At 36.5% G+C, this 16,971-nt stretch overlaps 1 protein-coding gene across 6 annotated transcripts in view; it reads right to left on the reverse strand.

The window, feature by feature from the left end:
• SP100 (SP100 nuclear antigen) overlaps nt 1-16,971 on the reverse strand; it is a 99,964-nt gene that overhangs the window by 17,893 nt on the left and 65,100 nt on the right. For 5 of the 6 annotated variants that reach the window (XM_053903887.1, XM_053903889.1, XM_053903882.1 and 2 more), the window contains 2 exons: nt 9,224-9,274; nt 2,729-2,797 (listed from right to left, as the gene is read on the reverse strand). In XM_053903887.1, the coding sequence (XP_053759862.1) occupies nt 2,729-2,797; nt 9,224-9,274 (120 nt within the window). The remainder of the gene's footprint in view (nt 1-2,728; nt 2,798-9,223; nt 9,275-16,971) is intronic. The other variant, XM_053903885.1, reaches the window with a different exon arrangement.

A 16,971-nucleotide genomic window follows, 5' to 3' on the forward strand; every position in this document is an offset into this window, starting at 1 on the left:
AAGCCTGTCTAGTACTTCGAGAAAAACAGCAAATGTGTGGATCAGGAGTCAGGAACTTTTTCCTGTAAAGGACCAGGGAGTAAATACTTAAGTACATAATTGCTGTGGTGACTACTCAAATCTGGTGTTGTATTGTGAAAGCATTCATAGATAACACTGAAATGAAAAGATGTGGTTGTGTTCCAATAAAACTTTATTTATAAACAGTCAGTGGGCTAGATTTGCCCTGTGGGCCATAGTTTGCTGAACCCTGGCCTAGACTTAGTTACAAAGATGATACTTAACTGAGATTCATCCTATATTTCTTTTACTATTATCTCCAAGTCAGTCCAAATAAATTTGAAATAGTGTTTTATGTATTTCCAAAGCAACTGGGTAAGAAGAGTGAGTTAGACATCTATTGAGTGCTTCTTGTGTGCCAAGAGCTATCCTTAGACCTTGTCCTTATCAACTTACTTCATCCTTAGAACAAGTGATCAGATAGGAACTAATACTGTCCTCATTTTACATAGGAGAAAAGTTAATGCTCACAGATAAAAATACAAATTAAAGGAAGATGCTGAAGACTTCCTTTGGGGGATGGGAAGGGGAAAAATAGTTTCAAAAAGAGAGGGAGGCAAACAATGAGAGACTCTTAAATACAGAGAACAAACTGAGGGTCAATGGGGGGCAGGGGAGAGGGGAAAATGGGTGATGGGCATGGAGGAGGGCACTTGTTGGGATGAGCACTGGATGTTGTATGTAAGCGATGAATCATGGGAATCTACTCCCAAAGCCAAGAGCACACTATACACGCTGTATGTTAGCTAACTTGACAATAAATTATATATGTTTTTAAAAGGCGGGAATATAAGGTCTCAAGAGAGATCACATGATGGATTCTACAAGTAGACAGCTGCCCAAAACTCCAAACTTGAAAGAAGATTTTTGTGTTGAAAGTGGTGGCAAAAAGGATCAAGGGGTTCAGAACTAACCCAATGAAAGGGAACTTCTAGAAACTGATGCCCAAATTCTAAAAGGTGTAGGTAGTGATAGCACAAAGGGTTGATTTAAAAGAATCTTGAATCTTTAGTATCAATAGCTATGCTTATGATACTATGCTTAGGTACTACCCAGAAGAATGTAGTATCTAATCTATGTGTTGATTGTGTCCAAAAAAAGATTGAGTCATGTCCATGTGCATATTTGTGTCTGCCATTATTCAAAAGTGTTTGAATGTTGAGGGCAGGGACACCCCTGGATGCTTTTTCTTTCTAAAGGTCTGTGCCCATGGCTGGAACCCTGGGGTACTAATTTGGGTAGTTCAGGGCCCAGGATAAAATCTCCTCCAGATACTCAACCATCTGATCTTTCCTTTAAGCAGACTATGATCAGATGAGGCTGGAAAGGAATCTTTTTCTTCAACCAAGCACAAAAAGCCTTCATTTTGGGGGCCTTTGCTATAACAAAGGGTTTTTTAAAAACTCATCAAGATACAATGGACCCATGAGATATTTATTGATGATTCCTATTCTAAGAGGAATCACATCCCAAGATCAAGCGTGTTCTACCCTACAAGGTATCACCCTAAGGAAGTTTATCAAGATGTTATGGAGGTACATAGAGAGGAGAGATTCCAAAACCTTCATAAAGGAATCATAAGCATAGCTATTGATACTAAAGATTCAAGAGATGTAAAATAAGTAACACGTAGACCTCAAATAAATAAATAAATAAATAAATAAATAAATAAATAAATAAAACTTTCTTTAAAAATTGCTCTACATTGATCGGTTCCAAAGAACATGATTGTGCCAAGTATGGCAGTTAGTATGACTAAAAGTGACAAAAGCCAACCCACAAGTGTGGCTCTCTGTGGAACAGCCCTTTCCTGTCACTTGTGATGATGAAGTGGTAGGTTTGCCCAGGAAAACTAGCCAGTTCTGACTCAATCTACCTCCCTTCCTTCCTCCTCCCCCCGCCCCCCGCCCCGCCCGTTCTCTCTTTACTTGCAAGGGTCAAGGCCCACTGTCCCATGAGAAAGCTCTCTCTGCTTTCTCCGTGCTGTCTGTCCTCTCCTTTCCCATAGGTGGCCAAACTTAAACCCCAGCCCTAGCTACAGTCTGAGTCTGTTGAGTAGTAGCCATTATTGGCAAACACGCGTTCTCTTGCTCTCAGTTTCTCTATGTCTAAGTCCTCTTGGGACTAGTGTGTGAACTAGACTCTCCTTTCATCAAAATCACAGGATATAAAGCTGTATGTGAGGTTGAGATGGGCCTTGGAAGGCAGTGAGTCTATTACTATTTATCTTACTTTATAGATAAGGAAACTGAGGCAGAAGGGAGAGAGTGACACACTCAAGTTCACATGATTACCTCAAGGTCATGGAACATGAGGAAGGACAGCTACATCATTTGTGAGTTACATAGTGTTTTATGGCTAAAACTACTTCTAAGCTAAAAAGTGTCAGCTCAGTAGAGGCAGCACTGCAGTGGCACTTGGGCCCCAGTTTCTGATTGCAGATTCACCACCAAATTACTTTTTTGTGGTGTTGCCATCTTTCTCTCCCTGTCACATTTTGGAAATTGACTAAATCTGATGTATTTCTCAACAGTACAGCTACATAAAGCAATAGGGAAGTAGGTTGTTAAAAACATAGAATAAAGCATGAAAATTTAGATGTTTAGTTACTGAAAATGGAAAATGCATACATATTTTACATCTTTTTTTTTTTTTTTTTTTTTTTTACCTTTTGGTCTGCCTCTTTTCCTTGGAGCTCTGTTACTCAGATTTTGGATTCTACGTTTGTATCTCCTCACTGAGAAAACAAAAATATAAAAATATTGCTAAACATCCAATAGGTCAATGAAGAAATCAAAGAAGAAATTTAAAAAATACATAGTTATGGCCTTTTGTAGCAACGTGGATGGAACTGGAGAGTGTGATGCTAAGTGAAATAAACCATACAGAGAAAGACAGATACCACATGGTTTCACTCTTATGTGGATCCTGAGAAACGTTAACAGAAACCCATGGGGGAGGGGAAGGAAAAAAAAAAAAAAAGAGGTTAGCGTGGGAGAGAGCCAAAGCATAAGAGACTGTTAAAAACTGAGAACAAACTGAGGGTTGATGGGGGGTGGGAGAGAGGGCAGGGTAGGTGATGGGTATTGAGGAGGGCACCTTTTGGGATGAGCACTGGGTGTTGTATGGAAACCAATTTGACAGTAAATTTCATATATTAAAAAATTAAAAAAAATACATAGAAACAAATGAATATAAAAACACAACAGTCTCAAATCCTTGGGACACAGCAAAAATGGTTCTAAGAGGGAAATTTATATTGATACAAGAATACCTCAAGAAACAAGAAACATCTCAATACATAATCTAACCTTACACCTAAAGGAACTAGAAAAAGAATAAACAAAGCCCAAGGTTAGCAGAAGGAAAGAAATAATAAAGATCAGACCAGCAATAAATGAAATAGAGACCACAAAATAGAAAATATCAATGAAACAAAGAGATTTCTTTAAAAAGATAAACAAAATTTAGCCAGACTCATTAAGAAAAAAAAAGAGAGGAAACAACATCAGAAGTGAAAGAGGAGAAATAAGAACCAACACCACAGAGATACAAAGGATTATAAGAGAATGCTACAAAAAAAATTATATGCCAACATATTGGACAACCTACAACAAATGGATAAATTTCTAGAAACATACAATCTTCCAAAACTTGAATTAGGAAGAAATAGAAAATCCAAACAGACAAATTACTAGTAATGAAATGGAATTGACAATCAAAAACATCCCCCAAAGTCTAGGACCAGATGGTTCACAGGTGAATTCTACCAAACATTAAAGAGTTAATGCCTATCCTTCTCAAACTATTTCAAAAAATAGAAGAGGAAGGAAAGCTTCTAATTACTTTCTATGAGGCCAGCATTACCCTTATACCAAAACCAGACAAAGACCACAAGAAAGCAAGGAAGGAAGGAAGGAAGGAAGGAAGGAAGGAAGGAAGGAAGGAAGAGGAGCACCTAGGTGGCTCAGTCAGTTGAGCGTCTGACATCAGCTCAAGTCATGATCTCATGGTTCATGAGTTTGAGCCCCACATCAGTCTCACTGCTGTCGGCCTGTCAGCACAGAGCCTGCTTCAGATCCTCTGTCCCCCTCTCTCTGCCCCTCCCCTGCTTGTGCTCTCCCCAAAATAAATAAATATTGAAATTTTTTTATTAAAAAAATGAAAGAAAGAAAGAAAGAAAGAAAGAAAGAAAGAAAGAAAGAAAACAAACTACAGGCTAGTATCCCTGACGAACATAAATACAAAAATCCTCAACAAATTATTAGCAGACTGCAATCAACAATACATCAAAAGGACCATTCACCATGACCAGTGGAATTTATTCTAGAAATGCAACGATGACTCAATATTTGCAAATCAATATGATGTACCACAACAACAGAATGAAAGATAGAAATCATATGATCATTTCAATAGAGGCAGAAAATGCATTTGACAGAATTCAACATCGTTCATGATAAAAACTCTCAACAAAACAGGTTTGGAGGGAATGTAACTCAGCATAATAAAGGCCATATATGAAAAACCCACAGCTAACATCATACTCCATGGTGAAAAACTGAGAGCTTTTCTTTTAAGATCAGGAATAAGACAAGGATGTTCACTCCCACCTCTCTTATTCAATATTGTACTGGAAGTGCTAGCCACAGCAGTCAGACAAGAAAAAGAAATAAAAGACATAAAAATTGGTAAGGAAGAAGTTAAACTATCACTATTTACAGTTGATATGATACTATATATAGAAAACCCTAAACACTCCACAGAAAAACTATTAGAAGGAATAAATGAATTCTGTAAAGTTATAGGATACAAAAGTAATGTGCATAAATCTGTTGCATTTCTATACACTAATAATGAAGTAGCAGAAAGAGACATTAAGAAACCAATTCTGGGGGCACCTGAGTGGTTCAGTCAGTTGAGCATCTGACTCTTGATTTCTGCTCAGGTCATGAACCCAGAGTTGTGGGATGTGGCCTCGTGTCAGGCTCTGCACTGACCATGGAGCCTGCTTGGGATTCTCTATGTTCCTCTGCCCTTCTCTCCCACCCTCTCTCTCTCTCTCTAAAAAGAATTCCATTTGCAATTGCACCAAATATAACAAAATGCCTAGGAATAAACTTAACCAAGGGGATGAAAGACCAGTACTCTAAAAACTATAAAACACTGATGAAAGAAATTGAAGATGATGCAAACAAATCCAAAGATATTCCATGCTCATGGATAAATAAATATCAAAATGTCCAGAGTAATCAAAACAGAGGTTCAATGCAGTCTCTATCAAAATACCAACAATATTTTTCACAGAACTAGAACAAATAATACTAGAATTTGTATGGAAACACAAGAGACCCCAAATAGCCAAAGCAATCCTGAGAAAGAAGAACAAAGCTGGAGGCATAACACACCCAGATTTCAAAATATATTACAAAGCAGTAGTAATCAAAATAGTATGGTAATGGCATAGAAACCGATGCACAGTCAATGGAACAGAATAGAGAGCCACACTAGTATGGCCAATTAATTTATGGCAAAGGAGGAAAGAATATGCAATGGGAAAAAGACAGTCTCTTCAACAAATGGTCCTAGGAAAACTGAACGGCCACATGCAAAGGAATGAAACTGGACCACTTTCTTACACTATATACAAAAACAAAATGAATTGAAGACTTAAATTGAGACTTGAAAACATAAAATTCCTAGAAGAAAACACAGGTGGTAATGTCTTTGACATCAGCCTCAGTAACATTTTTCTAGCTCTTGCTCCTCAAGCAAGGGAAATAAAAGCCAAAATGAACTATTGGGACTATACCAAAATAAAACTTTTGCATAGTGAAGGAAACCATCAACAAAATTAAAAGGCAACCTACTGAATGAGAGAAGATATTCACAAATGATATATCCAGTAAGGGGTAAAATATATAAAGAAGTTACAAAATTCATAAAAAATGGTTAAAAATGGGTAGAGGATATGAATAGACATTTTTTCCAAAAAAAAACCCCATACAGATGACCAACAGACACATGAAAGATGCTCGACATCACTAATTATCAGGGAAATGAAAATCCAAACCACAAGGAGTTACCACATTATACCTGTCAGAATGGTTAGAATCAAAAAGACAGGAAACAAAAAGTGTTGGTGAGGATGTGGAGACAAAAGAATTCTTGTGCACTGTTGGTGGGAATGTAAATTTGTGCAGCCACTGTGGAAAATAATATGGAGGTTCCTCAAAAAATTCAAAATAGACATAACATATAATCCAGTAATCCCACTACTGGGTATTTACCCAAAGGAAAAAAAAATTCTAATTCAAAAAGAAGTATGCATTCCTATGCTTGTTGCAGCATTATTTACAATAGCCAAACTATGGAAGCAATTGAAGTTTTCATTTACAGATGAGTAGATAAAGAAGATGGTGTGTGTGTGTGTGTGTGTGTGTGTGTGTGTGTGTGTGTGTGTTGGAGTATTACTCAGCCATAAAAAAGGATAAGATCTTGCCATTGGTGACAACATGGATGGACTTAGAAGGTATAATACTAAATGAAATAAGTCAAATAGAGAAAGAAAAACACCATATAATTTCACTTACACGTGAAATATAAAGAATAAAACAAATGAATAAACAATAAAAAAGCAGAAACAGATCTATAAATATAGAGAACAAACTGATGCCAAAGGGGAGGAGGTGGGGGATGAGGAAAATGTATGAAGGAGAGTGGGAGACACAGGCTTCCATTATGGAAGGGCTAAGTCACAGGCATAAAAATTATAGCCTAGGGAATATAATCAATCTAGGTAGGGTGACTGTGTGGGGGACCAGCTGCACACCCACTGACAGTAGGACCATAAGAAGACATGATTCTCATGGCTCTCTCCGGGGAAAGGAGGCGCTCAATTAGCTTTTCTTGAAAGATATTCTGTCCAGAAAGATGAGATGAACTCAGCGGGGGTGTGGACCTCCTCTAAGGGGGAAGTGGTAAGCACTCAGCTCCTGTTTTAGAGGAAATTTCATGGACAGATTCTCTTAAAGAGGAGTTCTTTAAAGAGCCCACAAACGTGGCTCATGCATCCTCCATATCTGGAAGACATGAAGAATTGATCATAAGAAGGCTATTCCTTCTCCTTCCTTCTCCTCCTCTTCCACAACTTGAATTAGCTGAAAACATAGATACTGAGTAGGGTTAGATAAGAGTATGCATAAAAGAAGCAGCTGGTCTCACCCAACTTCTTCACTACATGTTTTCCAGTTGTAATATTATATCAGTTCAGGCTTTTTAACATTGTATGAGAATATCACCGCTGCCCAAAAGGATGAGCACAACTCCAAATCTTACCTAAGACTTCGCCTTGGGGCAAGAAGAGAACTATTTCAGAGAACAATTTTGAAAAGGAGTAGAAGGAACAAAGGTGATTTGTGCTTAAACTACCAACTGCAACATTTTAACAAAGCAGGCAAGACAGAGAGGTTTCACAAAAACTCAGAAGAACAAAATCTGGGACCTGGGTAAGTGTAACCTAAGAAATAACTAAGGTAGGCAAGTATGGAGGTAAAATGGTACAGATGGTAGGAATATATGTATATATTTATTCATATGTTTATATTTTATTTATATTATTTGCATAAATATAGGCATGTATTACATACATATGAAATGGGAGGAGTTCGGTTATGTTATATATATAACGATGAGATGACAGAAATAATCAGAAGAAATGGAAAGGAAACAAAATATATCCAAATATGTTTTGACTCCACAAGAAATACCCTGCCACCTCTATGCGCCATATCAACTTAGTAGCAGTATTTCATAGGATCTGATGTTAAAGAGTGAAGAAAAAGAAATGTACTCTATAAGAGGAACATAAGTAGAACAGGATTGGGAAAGAGAAAAGAAAGGACAGATACCATATGTTTTCACTCTTATGTGGGTCCTGAGAAACTTAACAGAAGACCATGGGGGAGGGGAAGGGCGAAAAAAAGTTAGAGAGGGAGGGAGGCAAACCATAAGAGACTCTTAAAAACTGAGAATAAACTGGGGGTTGATGGGGGGTGGGAGGGTGGGGAGGGTGGGTGATGGGCACCTGTTGGGATAAACTCAGGGTGTTATATGGAAACCAATTTGACAATACAGTTCATATTAAAAAAAAGAAAGAAAAGAAAGGAGAATAAGATGAGGAAAGAAAGGAGGAACACAATGGAAATAAACAATTGCAAAGCTGGATGCAGAGAATGAAGTGTCACTCATTTTTTTTCATCCTCTGCTGCATGAACACAGTATGGCGTATGCTCTGATTGAGCTTGGTTTAAGTAACTGTTTCCCAGGCTTAGATCTGATGTGATACCAGGACTCTAGCTTCTGCTTAACTGATTCAAGTTCCCTCTGTCTGTTTCCCCTCATTCTGTTGAGGGGTGTATTCATTAGTTACAGAAAACATTTCCAACATTTTCTCTTGGTGCCTCATTTCCCATTCAGGGCTAGTTTGTCTCTGACCATGTAGCTCTGTGCTATATTCAGGTTCTAGCTCCTATTCTTGCCAAAGAGTCTCAGGTGCCAAGAAGGCCAGGTTTGAATCAATAATCTGAGTTTTCCTCCATATATGAGGAAGTCAGTGACTTTGGATGAAAACGTGAAGGGCAAGTAGCAGATTGCTATTTGTCCCCCATGATCATTCTCTCCTTCTTTCATAGAACTAGAGTTACAGCTGAACCCATGGCTGCCTGACTAGAGATTATATTTCTTGGCCTCACTGGCAGCTAGCGCTGGCCATGTGAGTAAGTTTTGGGCAATAGGATGTGAGGAGAAGACTCTGGATCTTTCCATTAAAAGAAATAGGTGATTTCTCTGCCCATTTTTCCCATTCCCACTGGTTGGGAGACAAAGGTCTGGTTAGACCTGATTTCTTGGACGCAGAGAGGGAAACTATGTGTTGAGGAAGGCAGGTTCTTCCTCCCATTTCTGGACTGTTTGATGAAAGAGAAATAAATTATGTGGCTTAGACCACTGTATTTTGGGCTCTCTTTGTTACAACAGCTTAGCCTGTACTCTAAAAAATTCATTATTTATGAAGCCCATTGGAGATTTCAGAGGTGCAGCAAAGAAAGGTCTGGAAGGAATATCAGAGTTGCAGTAGCACACACATGTGAATTCACAGATTTACCTGTACCTTTTTTGAGACTCCTTTTTTTACATTTATATCTTCTCTTTTTTCCTTCAAACAGAAAAGAAAATAATCCTTTAGAATTATAAACAGAAATTTACAAGATTTACATGCCAGTTACCTTCAAGTATTTTATTTTTAAGTTTTCACTCCACTTTTGTAGTGCTAAATCTCCAGCTACTGACACACTATCTTGGTTGTCATTACACTGAAAACAAAAATAGCAGCAAACACAACCTACATTTATACAGTACTGGTCATTTACTGTATACTTTTACCTATTCACATGAGGGTTTCTCATTCACAATAAAGATAATGCAAAAGGCAGTTGAAATTGGATAGGGGCTGACAGAGAAGAGGGGGACTGTCAGAAGGATCAAGGAAAAGTAGGTATCAGAAATCACGAGTATATGTCCTGGGTTTTGGGGTTTGCCTTGAAAAGCTAAAGATATAATCCATGTTTATAACAACAAGAACTTAAGAAATAAGTAGAAAAAAATCAGAGAAATGAAGACAAATTTAGAAGGGGATAAAAGAGATTAGATGTTTCAGAAATTAAAACGAAGAACATAGATTTGTAAAAAAAAAAAAAAAAAGAAAGAAAGAAACAAAAGGAAACAGGAAGTATAAGAACAATTAAGAAATATTAGAAAAAAAATAACCAATGGAAGATAGTGAACAAGTCAGCAGACTTCCTAAGAAGAAATTCAAAATAATAGAAGTACTTCAAGATAAATTCAAGAGCAAAGTTTTTGAAATTATAACAAAAAATGAATATACATATCATAAGTACATGTATTTTCACCCTGTAGCAAAGAAAATTGACTCCAAACCATCAACCCTGAGATATAGTCCAGCAAATTTACTGGACTTTAAAGATAAAGAAAGAATGGAATGGGCATTGTAGACAAAAATGTCAAGTCATTTTCAAGGGTGGGGATCTTATTGGCTATAGAATTTTCTCCAGTAACACCTAATGCCACAGGAAAAATGGAGAAAAATCTACAAGATGCTTCTAGAAATAGTGAGTAAATTATTTTTCACATGTGAAAAACAAAACCAAATACTTCTAAACAGGGAAATTCTGAGAAGGTTGTTCCTAGGAGTAATTATTGAGAAAACTACTAGGGGATTCACTTCGGCAAATCAAGATGAGACAGGAAGAATTTTGGCAAAAGAATTACAATAAAAGTGGTGAGTGAGGTGACGGACCAGAATGTTAAACATACGTGCCCTGACAATGTAGAAATGGTATAACAGCAAAAAAATGTGTGAGGAAGGGGGAAATATGGGTGGTAGAGTAGGATCATTGACTGGTGGGGTCACAGCATGTTATTTGGGCAAATCAAGGAGTAATATAAAAAACATTTAAGAGCAGAAAGATAGGGGTGCCTGGGTGGCTCAGTTGGCTAAGTGTCTGACTTTGGCTCAGGTCGTGATCTCACGGTTCATGAGTAGGAGTCCCGCGTCGGGCTCTGTGCTAACAGCTCAGAGCCTGGAGCCTGCTTTGGGTTCTGTGTCTCCCTCTCTCTCTCTGCCCCTCCCCCCATTCATGCTCTGTCTCTCTCTCCTTCAAAAATGAATAAACATTAAAAAAATTAAAAGGGCTGAAAGATAAACATAAGGGTAACATCATGATGGATCTAGAGAATATAATGCTAAGCAAAATAAATCAATCAGAGAAAGACAAATACCTTATGATTTCACTCTTTTGTGGAATTTAAGAAACAAAGCAAATGAACAATAACAAAAAAGAGACAAACCAAAAAACAGACTCTTAACTACAGAGAACAAACTGGTGGTTACCAGAGAGGAGGTGGGGTGGGTGGGTGAAACAGGTGAAGGGGATTTAGGGTAAACTTATCATGATGAGCACTAAGTAATGTATAGAATTATTGAATCATACCTGAAACTAACATAACACTGTATGTTAACTACACTCGAATTAAAAAAAAAATGCTATTTGACATCAAAGGAAAAAAAAAAGAAAAATAAAATCATGATCTAAACTTGGGTGGGAAAGGAAGAGTGGACAGAGAAATAGGGCACATGCTAAATTTATCAATTTGAGGGGACAGAAATTAATGGGTACTGTCTAACACAGTACAGAGGGTATATAAAAGGAAGGTATATGAAAGTAATGCTAAGAGTAATCACTAGAACAAAAATATAAACATTCCTACGTTTCACAAGTATATACTTACTCCTAACCAATGAAAATATGAGAAATGAGTACAGCTCAACCATTCATTTCTTTTAAGGGAAAGACCCAGAAGTGGCTTGCACTTCTTTAGCTCAGGGGCCTTTTGCCAGAACTTGGTCACAAGTCTGGGACTAACCACAGGGAAGGTTGAGAGGTTTAGTCTAGCTAGGCAGCCATGTGCCCAACACTAACCACTGGAACAGAAATGCAAACCTTCCCAGCTATCAGAAGTACGCACGTGCACATAAATGCATAGAAGATAATGTCGATATTTTTAATATCCAAGACACTAGAATACATAATATAAATTAGCATAACAGGAACCAGACCACACATTTTGGTCCTATGAATAAAAGTAAATGGATTTACATCACTTGTTTAAACAAAGAATTTGGGATTGAATTCCAAACTAAACTCCAGCTTTGAATCATATATAGGAGACCCTTGGAAAAACATATTTTTAAGATGTTGAAGACAAATGTATAGGCAAAAGTATATTGAGCTTACATCAACAAAAGAAACCAGGGAGTCATCATCTTAATATCATAGGAAGTATAATTCAGGCGAAAAAGTTTTAAGAAAGTAGGCATTATGGAAATACAATGAGAAACAGGTAGAAACACATGACTAGTAACAACTTTATTTTTACCTCCCTCAGTCAATGAGAGGTCAAGTGCACAAAACAAGAAGGCCCAAATAATACGTTTAACAGGGTTGATATGATTAACTCATATTCAACTCCATATCCAAAAAATAGAGAATGTTCATTTCTTCCCAACTTTTCTTTTCTTTTTTTTTTTTTTTAAGGTTTTATTTATTTCTGAGACAGAGAGAGACAGAGCATGAACAGGGGAGGGGCAAAGAGAGAGGGAGACACAGAATCGGAAGCAGGCTCCAGGCTCTGAGCCATCAGCCCAGAGCCCGACCCCGGGCTCGAACTCACGGACCGCGAGATCGTGACCTGAGCTGAAGTCGGACACTTAACCGACTGAGCCACCCAGGCGCCCCTTCCCAACTTTTCTTAAACAATTCTTGGGTCAAAGAGGACTTACAAATCCAAATTGCAGACTATCTAGCAAATAACAATAATGAAAATATTTGCTGTGAGAACCTATGCACTATCTAATTTTAAAAAGCACTAATTTTGGAAAGAATGAAAAAAATACATGCATACAGTCAGTCGTTTATTCACAGATTCCATATTTGTGAACTCACTCACTCGCTAAAATTTATTTTTAACCCCCAAATCAAGGCTCATGGCACTTTCATGGTCATTCATGGGTGGGGACAGAGCATTGGGTCCTTTGAGTTGCTGATAGCGCATGTTCCCAGCTAAAGTGGAGCAAGGTGATGTTCTACCTTCTTGCTTCCACTCTCATTCTGTACACAAGGGTCCCTTTGCCACTCATGTAGTGTTTTTGCTGGTGATTTTGTTGTTTAAAATTGCCCCCAAGTGTAATGCTGCTGTGCGATCTCTTGTTCCTAAGCAAAATAATTGTGATGCACCTTATGGAGAAAATCTGTGTGTTAGATAAACTTCATTCAGGCAGGAGTTCTAGTGCTATTGGCTATGACGTATATTGGATATGAAATATATATATATATATGTGTATATATATATATATGTATGTAAAATAAGATATCTTTAAGTAGAAACACTCATAAGAACACAAAGGTATGTGTTGATTGGTATATTGTGACCAGAGGCTCACAGGAACCTAACCCTGTATTTCCTCTAGAAGCCATAGTTCAGTATTAGCTAATTCTGTGTTTAGGGTGACTTTATAGAACATATCTACTCTGAATAATGAAAATTCGTTGTTTATGTACATATATATGGATATGTATATATGAGTATACAATGTATTTTCAGAATCCATCCACTTTTTTTCATTGCTTTTTATTTCAAACACATTTTTCAATCTCAGAATTTTTATTTGGTTCTTTTTTATAATTTCTATTTATTTGTTGATATTTGCTATTTGCAGAGAAATAATTTTCTTACTTTTTACAAGACTTTATTAAGCGTGTTTAAAATAGTTGACTTTAAAGTCTTTGTCTAGTAATTCCAGTATCTGGTTTACCGCACATACAGTTTCTATTTTTCCTGAGCATGGGGCCATACTTAGTTGTGTTTTTTTTTTTCTCTAATGTTTATTTATTTTTGAGACAGAGAAAGACAGAGCATGAACGGGGGAGGGTCAGAGAGAGAGGGAGACACAGAATCTGAAACAAGCTCCAGGCTCTGAGCTGTTAGCACAGATCCTGATACGGGGCTCGAACTCACGGACTGCAAAATCATGACCTGAGCTGAAGTCAGACCCTTAACCGACTGAGCCACCCAGGCGCCCCTTAGTTGTTTTTTTTAATTTTTTTTTGCATGTCAAGTAATTTTTTCTTAAAAACCTAACATCTTAAATAATATGTAGTAACCCTGGAGATCAGATATCCCCCTTTCCTCAAAGTTTGTTGCTATTGCTGTTGGGTTTTGTTGCTTATTTTGTGCTTTGTTTCTGTCAAGTCTGTGTATTTTGCCATGTGGTCCCTGAAGTTTCAGCTCAGTTAGTTTAATGGTCAGCTAATGACTGGAAAGAGATTTCCCTGAAAAGCTAGAACCGATAAGTCTTCCAGTATTTGTCAAGGGGCTATAAAAGCCTGTGTCGATGCATGCCTTCAATGCACAGCTAGGCAGTTTACAATTCCACCTTAGCTGTCACTTCCTGCTTGAACAGAGCCTCCAGGTTAGAGCTGAGGGTTTTCTTAGGTCTTTCCTGAGCCTTTGCATAGCCCTGAGCATGTGCATTTCCCTAGACATGTGTGTGGCCTTCCACACGGCCAGGGATATTTGCGAGTTTTATATATACATATCTATCTATATTTATATATTATATATAATGTATTACATATTTATATGCATATAAGCTATACATATTATACTATAGTACTGTATGTTTATATTTATGTATAATATACAAACTGTAACATTTATATGTATAAAATATATACTTTTATAACTTTATATATATTTATTATTTATGTATGCATTGTCATATAAATATATAATAGCTTTATAGTTTATATTTATATATTTACACATTACATATATTATATAATTTATAGACATTTTATATATTTAATTATATATGTGTCACATTCTACCTGTAGTTCACTTATAATTTATAATTTTTATATATTTTCACATATGACATATTCATATTTATATATTATGTATTCTATTTATCTATATAAATACATTTCCATATTATATATATTTGCACATAATATATAATTATATATCTTTAAATAAAATATATAAAAATATACACTTACATACATGTTGGTGTGTTATATGTGTGCATGTTTTCAGAATCCACATATTTTCGAACACCTCTGCTGCTCCCAGCTTAGTCCAGCCCAACAGCCCCCTTGCCTAGATCATTACAACAGTCTCCTTACTGATCTCTCATGCCACCCGCCTAAAGTCTATCCTCCATGTGGACTACAGAGCAATCCTTTAAAAACATAACTGAGAGTCTACCATTCCCTAGCTCAAACCCCTCCAATGTCTTTTCCTCTTACTGAGACAAGAATCCAAAGTCATTGCTATGGCCTCTGAGGTCTATATGACCTTAAAAACCACTTTCCACTCACCCCTCTTTATCTCTCCAGCCAGTGGTCTCCTTGACATTCCTCAAAAGACCCTGCACATCTCAGCCTCAGCACCGTGGTTTATTCCTTCACCCACTCAATATCTACTTATGTTTCAGTTTGTCAGTGAGGCTCTAACTGGCCACCCCATATAAGATGCATGTTTCTGCTTGTGCCAGGCTGTTGCTCAGTAAGCATCTTAGCTGCCACCGTTTTCACTACAAACATTTTGCCGCATAACTAATTGGCTGTAAGGCAATTTTGCCGTAAAAGATAAATCATGAAAAATAAAAGAGGGATGTAATGGAACATGAAAAATGAATAACAAAATTAAAAACACTTTATTGGCAAATAAAAAAATAACTGAATACATTTAAAATGTGTAGTGCAGATTCATGGTAACACTGAACACACAAGTAACTGATTTTATTTTGTGGATTATACCTAAGCCCTTTCTTTAAAGTCTTTTGTTCATAATATTATAATAAATATATATATAATATATAATATATAATAATATATATAATATATATTATAATAATATATATAACAATATTATTATATATTATATATAATATATATATATATTTCTTTGCTTGTTGATTTGTCTCCATATTCAGCATTACACTTTTTCTTTCTTCACTAAAATTTCTTTCATCATTAAGAGAGGTGTCAGTTTCCAAATACTAGGATGTTTATCTGTAACTGAGCTTTGGAATGTGTTGTGAAAGTTTTCTACACTGTTCTTGGCATATTGTTACATGTCTATTGAGGGATATTCCAAACTTCTGTGGGAAATGTGGGCTCAAAACTATACTACTGAATAGACTGTTATGAGGGCTACGACTTATATAATACAAAAATGTGAGTACTGTGTCAGTGAAGAAACAAAACCAAACTGCCATCCAGTTCTTCAAAAAAATTTTAAGGCAAAATTGCCTTATAGCTGATTAGTTATGCAGTAAAAATGTTTGCAGCAAAGATGTCTACAGCAAAGATGCTTACAGTGAAAATATGAGACACAGTTTCTGTCACTCTACACCTTCAATTACTCTTTATTTTCTCTTCACTTCAGCTGAAGGGAAAAACATTTTATGTAGGGTCAACATCAAGTGCAAAGGTCCTGAGGCAGAAAATTATTTGGTTTGTTCAAGGATGCCAGAGTGGTGTGTGAAGAAAAGGATAATAGACGAGATTTTAAGAGATAATCAGGGGCATCTAAAATATTATATATTTATTTACTTGTGTATAGTCTATACCCCCCCTCCACTAGAATGTAAGTTCAGTGAGATTTTGCTCACTTCTTTGTTCCTATTGAGCAGCTTTGGCAATAGATACTTGCTGAATAAATAAATGAAGAATGTAAAAAGAAAATAGAATGCATAAGTAGTGAGAAGGATCGTGTTCGTGAGTTGAAAGACTCAATGTTTTAGAAATGTCAATTCTTTCCAAATTCATCCTAAGCAATTTCGATAAAAATTCAATAGGATTTTCAAAGGAACTTGACAAGATGCTACCAAAATTTACATGAAAGAGAAAATGTCCAAAATAGCTAAGATAATTTTGAAAAAGAAACAAGTTGAGAGAAACTTGCTTTACCAGATATCAAGATATTATTAAGTTATAGTACTAGAGTGATGCAGAGTTAGATAGAGCAGTGGATCAGACTAGTAAGCCCCCAAACAAAACCATATATACACATGGCATCTCAATGCATGCCATATGTGACATTACATATGGAGAAGCTGGGACAACTGGTTATCCACGTTGGAAAAAAATTAACCCCCGTACCTTATATCACACTAAGAAAATCAACTCCAAAAGGATTAAAGAACTAAATGAGAAAAGAAATAAGAGTGTCTTAACCTGGTATTCCCCAAAACAAATTTTGAGTTAA

The sequence above is a fragment of the Panthera pardus genome, unplaced genomic scaffold, assembly GCF_024362965.1.
Source record: "Panthera pardus isolate Hobbes unplaced genomic scaffold, ASM2436296v1 HiC_scaffold_10, whole genome shotgun sequence".
Classification (NCBI taxonomy): Eukaryota; Metazoa; Chordata; class Mammalia; order Carnivora; family Felidae; genus Panthera; species Panthera pardus.